The 17,422-nt window shown below is 42.8% G+C and overlaps 1 protein-coding gene and 1 long non-coding RNA gene across 2 annotated transcripts; one reads left to right on the forward strand and one right to left on the reverse strand.

Annotated features, from left to right (window-relative positions):
• On the reverse strand, positions 1–7,177 carry LOC129410424 (uncharacterized). Its single transcript, XR_008632857.1, has 3 exons — positions 6,988–7,177; positions 221–320; positions 1–120 (listed from the first exon to the last, which is right to left on the reverse strand). It is a non-coding gene; the product is annotated as an uncharacterized LOC129410424 (long non-coding RNA).
• Positions 7,178–8,141: 964 nt separating this feature from the next.
• On the forward strand, positions 8,142–17,313 carry chrna9a (cholinergic receptor, nicotinic, alpha 9a). The gene is made up of 7 exons (XM_020930605.2): positions 8,142–8,187; positions 9,338–9,483; positions 11,287–11,441; positions 12,302–12,485; positions 13,183–13,534; positions 14,408–14,949; positions 16,581–17,313. Exons 1-7 carry the CDS (start codon positions 8,142–8,144, stop codon positions 16,749–16,751), a joined length of 1,596 nt encoding a protein of 531 aa, XP_020786264.1. The 3' UTR covers positions 16,752–17,313.
• The last annotated feature ends 109 nt before the right edge of the window (positions 17,314–17,422 follow it).

The raw sequence follows: 17,422 nt of genomic DNA on the forward strand, positions 1-17,422 counted from the left end.
ACTATGTTTCTCGGCTGGCCTGGGAACGCCTTGGGGTTCCCCCAGAAGAGCTGGAGGAAGAGTGCGTGGATAGGGAAGTCTGGGAGTCCCTGCTTAGACTGCTGCCTCCGCGACCCGGCCCTGGATAAGCGGAAGAAAATGGAATGGAATGGAATAGTCAATTATGAAATTATTGTTGAGGTTACATTTCAGTTCTACATTTCACCATTTCATGACATACCTGTAAATTTCTGATGAGATGGTTAATGGCTTGAGCCTTCATCTGTCCACTGTAGCCTTTAGGAGCTGGGAATGCATGTGAACCAGCAGCAAGACACACCCTACAGAAAATACAGAAAAAGGATGTATCTACTGACTAAAGGTCAATAGCATGTTAAGACATTGTATTGGGTAAGACATCATACTTGAAGATATTTTATTTTTACAGAATACTACTAGCCTTTTGTTTGAAATAATTGTAATAATTCTCCACTTGGTACAATATTATACCTCAACACACCACACAAAAGTGTGCACGTTTATAAGCTATTATTAAAAGAAATGTGAAAACAGCGAATGAATGCAGCCCCAAAGTGAGAAAAACACGGTGAAAACTCGCAAGAGCCAAGCTAACGACCGCTAACCTGCCCTTCACTTCAGTATAGACCGGGGGTCCCTGTCGCGGCCATTACATGTTCGTTTGGTGCAGGCAGAGATAGGGCCGTGTGAGGGCGTTTGGGTCTGGGCAGCGGTCTCTTCGAGACGGAACAGAGGCAGAGCGGGACTCACCTGGTTTCATTTTTGCATCACATTCTAGACACTAGTGATGGGTATTCCAGTTCTTTTTAGAGAACCGGCTCTTTTGGCTCGGCTCACTAAAAGCTGCTGGTTCTTTTGGCTCCCAAGCAGCTCTTCAGATTGTTTTGTTGCAAGCAGGTCTAAAGCAGGACTGAACCAGGTCTAAACCAGGACTGAAAAAGGACTAAACCGAGACTTATTTATTTTATGCTAAACTACAGCCAAATATGCTCGTTTTTTTTTTTTTTTTTAATCCTACGTACACGCAAATTTCTCAGTTTCGTTTTCAGCCGCTGCCGCTGTCAAACCACAAGTCTGCACGCGGCGTGAAGAGAAAAAAAGTGAGAGAAAGAGAAAACACGGCTCCCAATAAGGATCAGGCTCCCGTCGTTCGCTTCAAAGAGCCGCTTCTAAGAGTCATTTCGTTCGCGACGGACCCATCACTAGTAAAGAAACTAGCGCTATTAGCCTTTAGCCGTAAATACTGCGCGCCGCGGTAATTAATTATGTGCGCAAATGTCATAATTCACACGTCTATTCACAACTCATTTACATATCAGTGCAGATCCAGTAACAAACATACGGCCAATGTAGTCACTTTACAATAGGCCAATAGAAAACAGCCTGTTTATGTGCGAGAGCTACAGAAGCTAACCCATAACGAATGACCAAAACTAGCTTCAAAGTTGATGTATTTCCAACACTCAGCGCTCACACAGGCTCCTCCTCACATCACAAGTCTGCACTAATAAATGTCCTTTTAATCCAGACTCAAACCGATTGTCCGTAAAAAGAAAATAATCTCAATGTTTGGATCTGTGTCTGCGGGTGTAAACAAACACCCCTGAGGGACGCGACTCTGTGGTGTGTTCAGGGACAGTACGGACACACACGCAGACAAATACTCCGTAGATAAATACTGACGCAGAGCCACATATTTGGACATTTATCTGTCTGTAAATTGGATTAAATGAACAGAATGTAAAGAATCTAAGATTTTTAATGACATATCACATGCCCACGTGAAATATCGGCCCCTATCAGCAAGCATATCGGCTGATAGCCGATATGCCTCCAGGTACACACATCGGCCGATAATATCGGCCAACCGATATATCGGTCGGGCTCTAATCGACAGTGTCAAAAGCCGCACTCAGATCTAACAGGATCAAGACTGAGACTTTGCCTGCATCAGTGTTCAGGCGGATGTCATTTGTCACCTTGATAAGCGCAGTCTCAGTGCTGTGGTGGATCTAAAACCTGACTGGAAAACATCAAAGGAGTTGTTCATTTGGAGAAAGTTCGTAAGCTGTTGGTAAACAGCTTTTTCAAGGACTTTGCCAAAAAACGGCAGATTTGAGATGGGTCGGAAATTGTTCAGTACTGTGGCATCAAGACTGCTCTTCTTTAGGAGAGGCTTAATGACCGCAGTTTTCAACGCGTTTGGGAATGTTCCAGATTGAAGTGACATGTTAACAATGTGAGTGAGTGGTGAAAGTAAACTGTTGAGGACGGACTTTAGAAATCTAGTGGGTAACATGTCCAGGCAGCAAGTAGATGAACTCAGACTGTTAACGATCTCTAAAACAGTTCTGTCAGTTACAGGTGCAAAGTGATTCAGCTCTAAGTGTCTCTGTGGCTGCATGCTTGTTATTTGTGTTGTGGAAATGATGGCATTTTTGATGCCCTGAACTTTGTCATTAAAGAAAACTGCAAACTCATTACATTTAGATGTAATGAGTTTGTAGGGTGCAGATGGAGCTGAGTGAACCAACGCTGCGATGGCGTCTATGCGAGACCACTGAGACCTCATCCTCAGTGGTGCGCCGCATGGGAGCTTGGCGGAGAGGTGGGGGCCCGGCTCCTGCAGGCGTAACCCAGCCCAAGGCCTGCTGTACCCGCCTCACATGCTGCGGTAGGTGAGTCAGGGAGTTTCAGACGCCGCCGCACTCCCCTTCAACTGGCCGCTACGTTTCCGGATCTTGGTAGTGGTGTCTGCTGCGGCCCTCAAGCTTGATCCGCCTGCGCGGAGTGAGCGCAGGAGAGCGGCTCGAGCCTTCTGTGGGAATGCCCCGGGTGCTACCGGCGTTAGTAGCAGCTGGGCAACAGGCGTACATTGGAGCTAAAGAAGTCGTGCTCTTTTCGGCGAAGTAACGAGCCTGACGGCCTTTATTAGCATATTTGGAAACCCCTGAAGAGCGCGAGGAAACGTTGTTCCCCTCGCGCAGAGTGTGGCCCCCCCTTACTGGGCCAGCACTTTTGGGCGTGGGTGCGGAGTCAGCCGGGACGCGAGCAGCGGTTCGGTCCCGGGCTCCCCACGTGCCGGTCCTCCTTCTGTCCGGTTCACGGCGACGAAAGCCACGCTGAGCGCGCCGGGGCTGAAGAAGGAGGACAAGCCGAGCCACAGGTGTCTCATGCCGAGCTGCGCGGCTCACATAGAACGTCCTCCGTCTATGGCCAGTGCCTGGCACATCCTCAACAAGGCTTCCGCAGTGTTCTGGATCTCCTCGATATCCTCTGGCGTGAGCTCCGAGCGCTCATGACAGATGTGTTCAATGGAGCCGAGCAGAAAAGCCACGTTGTTAGCTAACGCCAGCACCTGGTTAGCGCATAACAGCGATCCAAAAGCCCCGCCATACGCCTATCCCTGTCCGAGGGAAGAGTGGGTCTTCCGCCGGGCCAAGGAGAGGAAGAGGGAAGCAGGCAGAGCCTGACGGAGTCTTCGGTAGGCGGCACACCAGAAACGTTGGGCCAGCCCTCGACTGGTCAATAACATTAACCTTCTTTAGATAATGGCTCTGTGAACAGAAATGAATGAATAAAGAACATCTTCAGCATACTCAATTAACAACTGATTCTAACTAATACCAGTAAATCTTGAAAATTAACTATTCATTTCAACCTTTTAACTGTTTCATTGGTAGGAATATAGTCATTTCAGCTTGTCAACATCAAATTGCATACAGTTATAACAGTCAACATTTCACTTTTTTTTTTAACAGTCCGTCTACTTAGTGTTCATATTTGGGGTTAGGTTTGCAAACTCCCAGAGCGTGTGACGTATGTGCCACCTGCAGGGTGATGGGGAGACTGGACAGGGGCCTGCGACAAGTTGTGTGTGCGGCTGTGTGTCTGTTCCTCAGTGCGTTGCATGGGTCTTTCGGAGTGCTGTTGGGGACAGGCAGTTGATGGTTGGACCACAGGAGGGTCTTCGTGGGGTTCTCTGTATTGTGGTGGTGGAGGTTCAGAGACCAGGAGAACATGCCTGCGGTTACGCCTGTATTCGCCTCCTTCTGATTGGACGATGTACGATCTGGGTTCCTTGCAAACTTCTTTAACAGTCCCTAAGCGTTCGTGTCCATGATGTGTTTGCATCCTTACAACCTCACCTGGCTGTAGGGGACGGAGGGGTCTGCTGGACTTGCTTAGCATTGCTTTTGTGCATGGCGTTTATGCAATAGGCTTGCCTTGACAACAGTATTGCTTTTGGGCCTTGGGGCTAACAGGTGTTTGCTCACTGGTAAGGTAGTGCGTGTCTGTCTTGACATTAGCCTTTCAGCTGGAGAGCCTAGCGTGTGGTACATTACGGAGATTTAGTAGGTTGAGGAAGACATCTGTTCCATCTCTCTTTGATTTTTCCATTAGCTGCTTTGCACTACGAACGGCACGTTCAGCCAATCCGTTGGCCTGTGGATATTCTGGGCTACTTGTTACATGGATGAAGTCCCAGGCCAGAGCAAAGTCTGTGAAGCATTGGCTGGTGAACTGGGTGCCATTGTCTGATAGTACTTTATGCGGGCAGCCATGAACAGAAAAATGTCTTTTGAGCTTGGTAATGACAGTGTTGGCAGTTAGATCACGAAGCAAGTCTATCTCAAACCACTCTGTGTAGGAATCGACTACAACCAAGTACTGTTGGCCATTCCACTCGAAGATATCAGTGGCAACGGTTGACCAAGGTAAGTCCGGCACTGGATGTAGCTTGAGTGGCTCTTTGGGTTGGTGTGGTCTGGTGCTGTTACACACTGGACAGGCAGTTGTCTCCTGCTCTATGTCTTCAGTTATTGAGGGCCAGAACACGATGCCACGAGCTCTACGCTTAGTAGATTCTGTCCCTGGGTGCCCTCTGTGGAGGATAGCAATGCAGTCCTTTTGTAGAGACCTGGGAATTACTGTCTTTGGGCCTTTCATGACAATGCCATCTTCAATGGTAAGTTCCTCTCGATACGGGTAGTATTGACGAATTTCTGTGGGCAGCTGAGTCTGTCTGCGAGGCCAGCCCTTTATTATGATTGCGATAAGCTTCTGTAGATCTGGATCAGAAGCGGTATGTTGCCTCAGTTCTGTCAGCCTCGAAGAGGAGATGTGTTGGACTGACATGACCTCAAAATCAGCTGTTTCGTTGCTGTGCTGTGCTCCACCCTGACATGCCCCCATTCTGACACCGATGAACCAGGACTAAACCAGGATTAATCTTGAACAAGCGAGAAAGAGAGAGAACCGCCATCCCGTATTGGAGGGTATTTGGCGAGCTCTGTGCCATTAGAGCGCGCAGAGCTTTACGCACGCTGCTCTGGTGGCAGATGCCAGGTTAACGAGTGCGTAAAAGTCCGCAACTTTAAGTGCGCGCAGGAGGAGAATGAGCGCTGCAGCCGCCTCTTTATAAACTTTTATGAATTTATAAGGGACCGACACATTTCTGGGTCCCTGTCTAAAGGCCCGTTCAGACCAAAGCGTCAAAGCGTCCACTTTCTATGTAAAGTCTATGTGGACGCGCGACTAGAGCGTCCTGCGTTTTTGCGGCGCGTTTTCGGCGTCAGCGCGGCGCGAATCTGGCGTCGACGCGGCGCGTCTTGAGCGTTTTGAGCGTTTTGGCGTCAGCGGCCAAGACGCGCGTCCAAAGCGTCAGCGTCAAGAAGTTGAAAATGCTGAACTTTTCGCGTCAGACGCGCCGCGTCAACCAATCAGGGACGAGTATCCAGTGACGCAGCGACGTTATTATCAGGAAGCAAGACCCGAGAACCAGAACGAGAACCACAAACATGAGCGGAGCATAAATACGCCACAATCACCGAGCCGATCGCGAGGACTACACCAGGACCGGACCAGGACTAAACCAGGACTCGACCGGGACTAAACAAGGACTAGACCGGGACTAAACAAGGACTAGACCGGGACTAAACAAGGACTAGACCGGGACTAAACAAGGACTAGACCGGGAGTAGACCGAGACTAGACCGGGACTAGACCGTGATTAGACCAGGACTAGACCGGTATTCGACCAGGACTAGACCGGGACTGATTCAGTGTGATTAGCGGAGTATAAATATATATACGCCCCAGTCGTCGACCCGATCTCCTCCGCTGATGTTTTATGTCATAAAAACACTCTCTCAGTCTGGTCTGATATTGTTTCGGGAAAAGACCGGGACCGGGCTCTTGTTTCCAGGGCAACGGACGCGCGTCAAGTATTTTTGTCCCGTTTGTTCACGGCGTCAAAGACGCGCGTCGGGGGCGTCTAAACTCAAATGCAAACGCGTCCAAATAGAGGCGTCAAGGCGTTTTTTGACGCTTTGGTGTGAACGCCCCTTAAGCCGCTCTGTTCTCTATGACCAGGTATAATTCTAATCTTTTAGCCCTTATTCATGAAAATATCCAGATTCCTAAAACATTGATCTTTTTAGTGTCTCTATCTGACTGCGAGCCCGGCACCGCTTCTCTCTCGCCACACGCTGCGCTTCACAGCGCATTCTCGTGCGCCCTGGTCGTCTTTGGCGACAGGTAATGAATGTCTCCTGCTCCTGTCCATTCACAAAAATGTCCAAACTGTCACACAATTCAGTTTTTCGTAGTTTCTCTGCTTGGCCGTATCATTGCGCCTTGAGCCAAATGCGCGTCACCGCGCGCTTCCACCTGCAGTGTCAGGTAACGCCCCGTAATCTCTTCATTCATAAAGTTCAAAATTCTTACGCATCTGTCCCTTGTAGCCGCGCTGCTCGGCTGCACTCGCAGTACCAGGACCTTTACGCACAGTGGTGCGAATTTAATAATAGGATTCTGCCATTCCGACCAAAGGATAAAGAAATGTCAGAGTGCAGGGACGTTTGATAAAAATGGAAATGCCGCTACTCTGACAATAACACGTCAATATCTTAGTGATGGTATGTCGGAACGGCAACTGTAAAGTTATGTTAGCTAGTAGCCACTCACCTTCATAGTCGGTGAAATTTTCAAAAAATAAACTGTGTCCGTTGTCCACTTTGGAGCGGGCTGTGATTCAATGTTGATCAATGAGACGATGCACGTTGGAAAAGGATATTTTCAGTAAATTTATAAGGGATGTAGTCTATGTAAACAACTTCGGTTCGTCCATCATGAGTTCAATCAACAGAGTGACAATTCACCGGAAGTAGGCGTGCACAAAGGTCACTGAATGCGGTAGTACTACGTATCAGCGTGATAATAGTCTATTTGCTGTGTGGAGACTGTGTTGGCCAATCCATGTTTTCAACCTTACTATCTTGTTCTTTTTTTCCTGGGTTAGTTTTGACATAGTTTGGACTTGTGTTTTGTTCTTTTATGTTTTTTTAACCTCTGGCTGTTCAGTACTTATTTTTGTGCCATTTCAAGCATTTCATTGGAGTTGCAGGACTTGAACTGCAATAAATAACGGAAAAATTAGGGTGTTCTGTTTTGTTTTGTGTAGTGTTGTGTTGTGGTTACTTAAGGTGAAGTAATGGACACTGGACGCAGAGCTGGGAGCAGAGAGAGGTCACACCCTCCGGTCACCATTTTCAGAGCTTTCAGATAAGGTTGAAATCCTCCTTATCTGTGATCGCACATTCGCCAAGAGGAGAGCTGTTTACAAAGTGAAACGTGACCCGAGGCTCAGAGGTGTCAGGTGTATCCGCATCGACGCGCCCCTCACTCTCTGCGTTATGAGCGCGCGTGTGATTGACAGCTGTCATCGCGGGCCTTGTAGCGCACAGGTGCAGGACGCGCGCTGTTGTGTCGTACAGCTGATTCTGCTCGTGTACACAAACGGATCAGGCTGTGAGCATCACGTTACACCCGTCTGCCACCGGACACCCGCGGACCCGTGTGTGCATGTGTCAGTGCGAGCGATAGCCCCGGCTCCTCTTCCACCGCCGCCTTCCACAAAGTGACGACGAGCGAACAGGTGAGTAGAGACGCGCGATAATCTGACAGGATGTGACTATTCTTGGTTTTCTGCGCTGAACGAGGCTCGTCCAGGCTCAGAGGAGACGCCATGGGGAGCGGGATAAACTGATGCACACCCGTTGGCTCCGTGGCCCCTTTGTGAAGCCTAAATTATTGATCCTGCAGCTCGTGACCGGCTCAAAATGAGGAGGGCAACGGTGGTAGTTTGGATAAGTCTTTTGATGCAAGGTCAGTGGCTCATTTATTTATTTATTTTATTTTATTATGTATTTATTTGGGATGGGACGAGGCAGAATTTTCACGAGACGTGACATGAGATGGGATCCACGAGAACGAGACGAGACAAGATTTTGAAAAAATTTACAATAATCTGATGTAGTGACTTAAGTCATTTTCATAATATACTTTTAATAGCCTAAATGCATTATTGTATGCCCATTTAAATACCTGTGTAAATCCCCAAATGCATCAGTACTGATTATTAAAATATAGTTATGTATGTATGTATTTATTTATTTGAGCATCAATTTAAAAAGCACATAATGACAGATTCAGTTCACAATAATTATATAAAAAAAAAGATCAACTGTGATGAACAGTCTTATAGAGTCCATGATGCTCAAAAAGAGTAGGAAGAAGTTTTAAAACTTATTATAGGCTATCCTACCCTGCTTGACTTACCAATATTATGACAATGTTTTTTTATATGAAACAATTTGATGACTTTCCATTCAAAAGATGTACTTTCTTTTAAAGGTCCATATCACACTGTTTTCTGATCTATGTTATAATGTTTTCTCATCAAAAACATACCTGGAGTTGTGTTTTGTTTCATTCACACATGTTTAGCATTTAGGCTGAATTCTTCTCTCTAATGGAAAACACTCTGTTCCACCTTGTGATGTCATGTGGTAATACAGGAAGTGTTCCACTGTGTTTATAAATGCCATACACCTTCTCTAGAATCATTTGGATGATTTCAGGCCTGGAATTGCCAATTTGTACTCAACAAAAGGTAAACTCAACATAGCTGTTAACTTGAAAACTACAGCTTCATGACATCACAAGGTGAAACAGAGCGTTTAGAGCTTTGGAGATGTTTACAGACTAATAATGCAGCGTTACTTAAACTTGTGTGAATGAAACAGAACACAACTCTGCTAATATTTTTGATGAAGTAACAACATGGCTAAAAGCTCAGAAGAGTCATTTTTGGGCAATGTAGGATTTTTCAGTTCTTAATGACTAAGTCATTGGTCCCACGTTTTCATCATTCTGAAACCAATCTGAAATATTTTAATAATACAGCATTTTATTTATTCCATGTATTACTGTTTATTTATATTTTTTGAGCTGACCTGTCCACTCTCCTCCTCAGTGTCCCATGGTGCTCGGGGTCACTACGCCCGTAAACTGCTGAATGACCTGATGGAGAATTATTCTAACGCCCTCAGACCAGTGGAGGACACAGACAGCGCCCTGAATGTGTCTCTGCAGATCACATTGTCACAGATCAAAGACATGGTGAGTTCATAAGACATCATTCAAATCTTAAAACAAACAAACGTACCCCTATTCATACTCTTATATTAATGGTGCTGTATTACACATTATTGACTCTTGTGAGCTTTAAGCTATGCTATAATGTTTGAATAATTGAAAACATTCCTGGGGTTGTGTTTTGTTTAATTTACACGTGTTTGAGTAATCCTTTGTTAGTCTGACACCTTTTATCTTTGTTCAGTAGAGATTGGCAATTCCAGGGCTGACATTATCCAAATGATTCTAGTGAAGTTGTATGGAGTTTAATTTAGTTCTTTGAAGACATGATGTCACAAGGAACAGAAGTGTTTTCAATTTAAGAGAAAACACAGAATAAATTTGCAGGATTTGTTTATTAAACATGTGTGAATGAAACTCCAGGGATGTTTGTGACAAGAAAACAACATTATAACATAGATCAGAAAATAGCGTAATATGGGCCCTTTAAGCCACATGCCAATACTCAGGATTTATTGATATTTTATGTAAATATTATTGTGCATCGGGTAGGCCTGTATGAGAATGTATTTTAATAAGACACACCTCAAACATTATTATGAATAACTTTCAGACATAAAGATTAAAAGTCTTTTTAGATGGAATATCCTGCAGTAATTATAGCCTCATAGATGATATATTTAGTTTTTACAAATTTTTTACCCTTCTGTTTATTATGTGCTTTCTACAATATGACGGACTGCAACTGAAATATTAAAATGTAATCTATTAATTAGACTACTTTATTTTGAAAAGCATTTCTACAACTACTACTACTATTACTGTCTCTAAAAGTAATCTCGCATAGATAACAATAGATAGTACAGTCACCTCGCAGATATTTCCTGTGGTTGAACCAGTTTTGTCAACAGAAGGAGTGGGCCTAAGGCTGTAGTGGAAGCAGCAGAAGGCCAATAGCATTAATTACCTTTCCCATGATGATCGGTGAGCCAACTGTAAATCAACTTTTATACACACTGATAACCTACACTTATACAAGACTAAAAAGCACATTAGACTTACACAAACTTTATTGATCCACAAGAGACTCAGTAGCTCACACATCATGATAAATAGCCTAAAATAACAACGCAGAAATATGATAATATATACAAGTAGCCAAAATAGCAAGAGACTGGTGTCAAATAAGGCATAATTATAGAATATACAAGTAAAAATAAGATATAATATAGGCTTAGGGAGTGTGCAATTATTAATAGAATACAAGATTGCGAAGAGCTTGCCTGTAAAGATTGACTTACAGGTCCTGTTGTGTGTCACTCATGGTCATACTTTGCCTTTTATTTATTTTATGATATGTTGGATATTTGTATGGTGCTTTTGTTGTTGTGTTGTCCTGTCTTTGTGTTAAAGCATGTGATCCCCTGTCCCAAGACAAATTTCTCCCATGGGAGAAAATAAATTTTTATCTTATCTCATCTTAGATACAAATATATCTCTATATACAGGTTGTAGTAAGGAAAAACAGAGCAAAGATCTCACATGTCACTGTAACATGAAAATAAAACAAATATACAATAACAACAAGAATGCTTATGTTATGCAAGTACTACACACAGCCACACACACACAGGACGGTCCAGCATGTGCTTTGGGTAAAATACAGTGAGACGTTTAGTGCTCACGTGGCCTTTAAAATAAGGCAATGTCCCATTCTCACCACTAGGGGTCAGCATTGTATAGCTCCTGATTTGAGCGGATCCTTCAGATCAGCTTCTCCCTTTGATTAACTCACACAGGCCTGTTTTATCTTTTAATGTGGTGCAGGACGAGAGGAATCAGGTGCTAACCACATACTTGTGGATTCGCCTAGTGTGGCACGATGCCTATCTGAAGTGGAACAAGGAGGACTACGACGACCTGGAGATGATCAATATTCCCAGTGATCTGGTTTGGAAGCCCGACATTGTCCTCTACAACAAGTTAGTCGCTTTACTCTGACCCTCTGAGTGAAATGTTCTTTATGATAAATTTTACTGTTGTAATATTGTTTATACAACTTCAGATTTTGAAGTGCAATATTGACTGATTGATTGATTTTGTTTTTATTTCGAGTTTGTGCTAAGAGAGAAAAAAATAATCATATACATATATATTGTAAACAGCCTCAAAGCACATTTCTCCAAATCGAGTGGGAAGAAGAAAACTTATATTAACCCAGTCCTATTCATTACATAGTTTCAAAAATGATGTGGTTGCTAATGTACATTGATCACAAAACTTTACAAATATTTACATATAGTAAAATAAATTACTCACGCTAATAACTAAATGTGTTACAGACATAACCATTTTAACCCATTTTTTTTCTTTTTTGTATTGTACTTTATTATGTTTTACAATTATTATTTTATCTCTATAATACTTTGTTTTTCAACTTAGATGATATATTTCTGATCATATAAGGATGCCACTGACAGAAAAACCCAAGAGCAGTTTTAAACCACAAAAACTATTCTAAAGGTACAATACTGTTAAAAAATCATGAGCAGCAATAAATAAATGGCAGAATGAAACACTTTAGTACTTAGTTTGCATCTTTAATGAGTCATAGAAGTTATTAATTCAACCTTCTACAGCTCAAAACTCGTCATATAGCCAAAAAAATAACCACAAATTTTCCAGTGGTGCAAAGAAAACATACACATTATAAATATTGAGCCCAAAAATATATTGTTCCAGCTTTCATATACTGAACAATATGTCCATATAATATTTATTGTGACAGTTTAATAATTTATTGACATTGTAGCTGATATGATCTTTCATTGTGTCCATGTAGAGCTGATGATGAGGAGGACTCAGGCACATCTAACACCAACGTAAAGCTTCGTTACAATGGAGAGATTATTTGGGACTCTCCTGCCATCACAAAGAGCACATGTGTGGTGGATGTGGCCTACTTCCCCTTTGATGGGCAAGAATGCAACCTCACCTTTGGCTCCTGGACCTACAATGGAAACCAGGTCAGCTTAAGATGTATGCCATATTTAAAGCTGGTATTTATTGTGTTTGGTCAGGAAATTGTTTCCAAAAAGTTAAATAATTGTGCCTAAAAGTACATATGTTGTTAGTCTTCACCAGGTAGTTGTCTAAAACGCAGTGAGGTGAGAGGATCTTCCTCCAGGGCCCAGGCTCTGGAGGTGATGTGAGAAGGATATTGTGAAGTGGAGTGGAGAGAGAGTGTGTATTTATATGAATAGCAAGAGAGGTGACTTCAAACAAAATATACGGACACTAGAAGAGCTACTGAAGCATGTAGGCTTCAATTTAAATTTTTATATGTCAGAGAACCATCCAAGTTAGTTAAAGGTTAAACATTCTCGAGGTGGCATGTCACCTTCATGCCTCCATGGAAATAGAAAGTTAAAAACTCTTTGGAATATTTTCCATGACATACTATGGAGGGTTTTAGCCAAAGGAACAACACGGAAATAAGCAGGATGAGGCCTTCTTCTAGGCCAAATCAGGTTTGTGGAAATGCAAGCTTTTGAGTGGAAGTGGAATTACAACCAAACTGAAAAACAAAACAAAACATGATTTTATTTTAGTAAAATATATGGCCAAAAGTTACATACATGTGCGGCTTTAAGGAAGCTTCTTTAGGAGAGTCTTGCTGAATGTTTATATTTATTTTAAGACAATGTCCTGCTTGTGTCTCAGGTGGACATCAGCTTAGGCATGGACGGCGGTGACCTATCAGACTTTGTGGAGAACGTGGAATGGGAGTGCCTCGGGATGCCTGCGATTAGGAACGTGATGATGTACGGGTGCTGCTCAGACCCCTACACAGAAATCACCTACACTCTGAAACTGAAGCGCCGCTCCTCTTTCTACATCTTCAACCTGCTGCTGCCTTGTTTCCTCATCTCATTCCTAGCTCCGCTGGGCTTCTACTTACCGGCCGACTCTGGGGAGAAGGTGTCTCTGGGGGTCACCGTGCTGCTGGCCCTCACTGTGTTCCAGTTACTGGTGGCTGAGAGCATGCCTCCCGCAGAAAGCATGCCCTACATTGGTTAGTTATCCCACACTGCAAAAAAGCTTGAATAGATATAGTTAAAGACTTAAATCCAGAAAATGACTTAAAAGTAGCGAAATTATCCATCCATGATAATTTTACTTGACAAGTTATATTGAAATAAACTACCTCTAGACTAGAATTAAGCAGTTTCAGAACTAATAAGTAGATAATAAATCTGAAAACAAGATTAAAAACCTGATATAAGTTTTAAAATATTGGCCAGATCAGAGAAATTTGCAGTGCACTCTAATGAATTGGTATATTGATTCTGTATTTAGGTACAAAGGGTACAAAACAACAACTGGTTTAACTAGTAATAAAATACAAAACAAAAACCCAAATAAGAAAATAAGATAAATATTTTCCAGGCATCTGACATCAATCCTATTTAAGCTCCTGTTTTTGCATTACATTGCCTTTTGAGGATAAATTAAAGGTGCATTGTGCAATTTTTCTATGGCATTAAACCTTTCTATCTTCATGGAGATCTAACCAGACCAAGTTACAGGTCAGATCTGTGGAAAAGTAACCCCACTTACAGTCAGAATATTCATTTTTCTAGGTATTTTTGAACAATAAAAGCAACTGTAATTGAATAAATGTAAGGTAGAGCTGTTTAATGTCATACTGTGGAACAATCTAGGCAGAGCAATGACATATCCATAGAAACAAGCAGGTGACGGACCCTCAATGGAAAAATAACCTTTAAGTTATTTGACTGATAAATATTTTAGCTATAAATACAGGGATTATGTGTTTGCTATGCTATATACTTGGTTAATTATTGACGTGTGTGTGTGTAATCTTTACTAAACTAGCACAGTTATTCTATATGTTGTCTCATTAGATCTCTCTTGTCTTCTTTAGGAAAATACTACATAGCCACCATGACCATGATCACAGCCTCCACATCTCTCACCATTTTCATCATGAACATTCACTTTTGCGGCGCTGAAGCCAAACCAGTCCCTCACTGGGCCAAGGTGCTCATCATTGATTACATGTCCAAAATCTTCTTTGTGTACGAGGTGGGCGAGAACTGCACCACGCCAGAGAGTGAGAGAACTCCGCTGTACACTGAGGAGCCCATGAACGAAAAGGGCATTTATGTGGAAGACTACTACGGTCAAGATGATGCATACAAGTACTGCAAGAATCACAAAAGTCAGGTGAACGGTAACGCTAACTGTAATCACTACAACAATCGCGTGTCCCAGCTGGAGAAGGGAGAGGCCAAGCAGGAGCCTATTCAGAGGTACCACCACATCATGAGAGATGAACTTGACTACCAGGCCCCTTCAAACCTGCAGCATCTCAACGGAGGTCTGAAAGAACAGCTCCTCTATAACCCAGAAAAACCACAAGTCCAGACCTGCCACTGCTGCTGCTCGTGTAACCAACATAAACAGGTTTGTTACTACTCATTGATCAGATGCTGTCTTTGAAAAGAAGTCTATTGGGCTGTGATGGAGTCAGAAAGACTAAAGTGGTATGCATGAAGGAAAATTGACAGACCCTCCACCAGAAAAGTAACACAATGCACCTTTAAGTTCTTAAGATATTTGTATATGTGTTGTATTGGCTTACCCTTATGGTATAGTATATCATGAGGGGGTTAAGCCAGGGTTTCCAGCTTGACTCCATCCATTGTATGTATCATGTGCTTGTTTGTGCATGGGATACCAGGTTAATTAAGCTGTGTTGAAAATTCAGTGTAGTGAAGACTGCAGTGAGCGCTACGTTGGAAAAAATGAAGCAGCCACTTCAAAGATGTACTAACACAGACGAGAGAGCAGCAGTGGGCCTCAGTCTGCTGTACATACACCTAAAAGCCTTGGGCCACTCCTTTGAGGATAGTGCGGTACAGATTTTAGCCAGAGAAAATAATTGGTCTGAAAGGGGAATGAAAGAGGCTATTTTTGTTAAGAAAGAAAATCCTTCCTTAAACAGAAATAGAGACCTCAGACATCATCAACTCCAGCCTCAAACCTAATTCAAAACACACAGAGAGAACAATAGGGAGAGCCAGGTCAGGCCCAGAGGTTTGAAAGCTCCATTATGGCCCCGAATGATTGTGCTAATAAGACCCCACACTCAGTGCAAGTTCCACAGGCCGAGCTAACTAACAGAAACTGTAAACAAGTAGGTGTGTTAGTTTCAGAGAAGTTTCATTGTAGTTAGCTCCTCCCTTCAGGTAGATATAAGGAAGTGTCCACCAGCGTCTGACCAGAACTGAAGAAGCAGCTTGGATGAGTTGCAAAACATATTCGACCAAATAAACTAAAGTCCAGTTGACAAATTGAATTTCTTCTTTTGTCTGTGTTGAAAATGGTTGTCACATTTATAGACTGTATATATAAATGGACATAACTCACAGACTATCCGCTATCCAAAAACGCCACTCGTGTCTCCGTAACTGTCAAGCTCCTCATTTTTGTCTTAAAATGTTCATATTTACCTTATCTACACAATCCTGGTGTTTTTATTTTGCTATATTTCTGTAAATTAATTCCTTTTCCTAATATGGAACTTGGCTCCAAATTTGCCCCTATAACAGCTAGCCTTGTGAGCTTAATTTGACTGCAGTTGAACACTATGGGCAGGGACAAGGGGTCTTTTGCCCCGCGGCCACAGGGTTTTAGGGGCCCAGAATTGGACCCTCTTCCTATTAATTAATATTAGAGGGGGATCCATGTGAGACTTCCCCATGCCCCCGAAATTCTGTCACCCACAGGCCTGACTGTTTGTCACATCACACTCCCTTAGTCCAAATAATTTCCCTTGTGGATCAATAAAGTGTCTCTAAATCTAAGTCTAGTCCACTTCTTTATACAGACTGTGGTCCCATTAACCCAGTAACCCAGTAACATTTTTTAATCAAGCTGACCTGCTGTATTTTCATTGAACCACTGCCCCGACCTGAAAATACAATATTAATAGTAATGTAATTAGTTTGTGAACTTCCAGTGTCTTTACGGGGGACTAGAGCTTGCAGTGTTGTTAAGCTGTTTGATCTCAATTTTTGGTTTTCTTTCTTCAGGTGGTCAAGAACATCCAGTACATTGCCAACTGTTTCAGGGAACAAAGATCAACATGCATCAAAGTGGCCGAGTGGAAGAAGGTCGCCAAGGTCATGGATCGCTTCTTCATGTGGATCTTCTTCATCATGGTTTTCCTCATGAGCATCCTCATCATTGCCAAGGCGTCTTGACAGCTCTTTTAGTAATTGATGGACCTCAATAGGCAACTAACTATCAGACAGGTTGGAGTACCAGACACTTTTACATGCCAGTATTGTGTTCTGTGCGGTTGTTGTTTAACGCATGATTTGATATCACAGGAGCTGAGTCACTGCACTGAAATCATCCATTTAACTTCACGCGCACACACAAACTCACCCAGGCTCTCTATGGTTAGTTACCCTCAGGTGTTCTCACATGTGTAGAATGGTAAGACAATCTAGAGCTCCTCCTGAACATGCATGGGCTTTGCATTATGGATGAGCAAAGAGCCAAACTGCTAGCTATAGGCATTATCTTACATTACACTTCAGCAATCCAGCAATGTTGTTTTGTAGGGATGGGACGAGACACAGACAAGACGAGACAAGAAGAGATTTTAACTTTATTCTGAATATATGCATTTCACAATTCAGTTTCCAATTTTTTATTTGGTTTAATACTTTAGTTTCCATTCTAGTTTTGCATTTTGAAACTGTAAGCGATGTAACTCAGCAACACGAGACACAATTTCTACAAGACGAGATAAGTAGAGATTTTAATATCATTCCTAATATACAGTATAAATTTCACAAATCAGTTCCCAGTTTTGGCCTCAAATTTTTTTTTAATTTATCTCATTTCATTTAGTATTTTTGTTTCT

The sequence above is a fragment of the Boleophthalmus pectinirostris genome, unplaced genomic scaffold (assembly GCF_026225935.1).
Source record: "Boleophthalmus pectinirostris isolate CB_2022bp ecotype Guang Dong unplaced genomic scaffold, ASM2622593v1 HiC_scaffold_22, whole genome shotgun sequence".
NCBI classification, from domain to species: Eukaryota; Metazoa; Chordata; class Actinopteri; order Gobiiformes; family Gobiidae; genus Boleophthalmus; species Boleophthalmus pectinirostris.

Coding starts and splice junctions, on each gene's coding strand:
- chrna9a (XM_020930605.2), top strand. CDS start 8,142: ATGAGGAGGGCAACGGTGGTAGTTTGGATAAGTCTTTTGATGCAAG. Junction 13,535..14,407: donor AGAAAGCATGCCCTACATTG/GTTAGTTATCCC, acceptor TGTCTTCTTTAG/GAAAATACTACATAGCCACC. Junction 14,950..16,580: donor CGTGTAACCAACATAAACAG/GTTTGTTACTAC, acceptor TTCTTTCTTCAG/GTGGTCAAGAACATCCAGTA.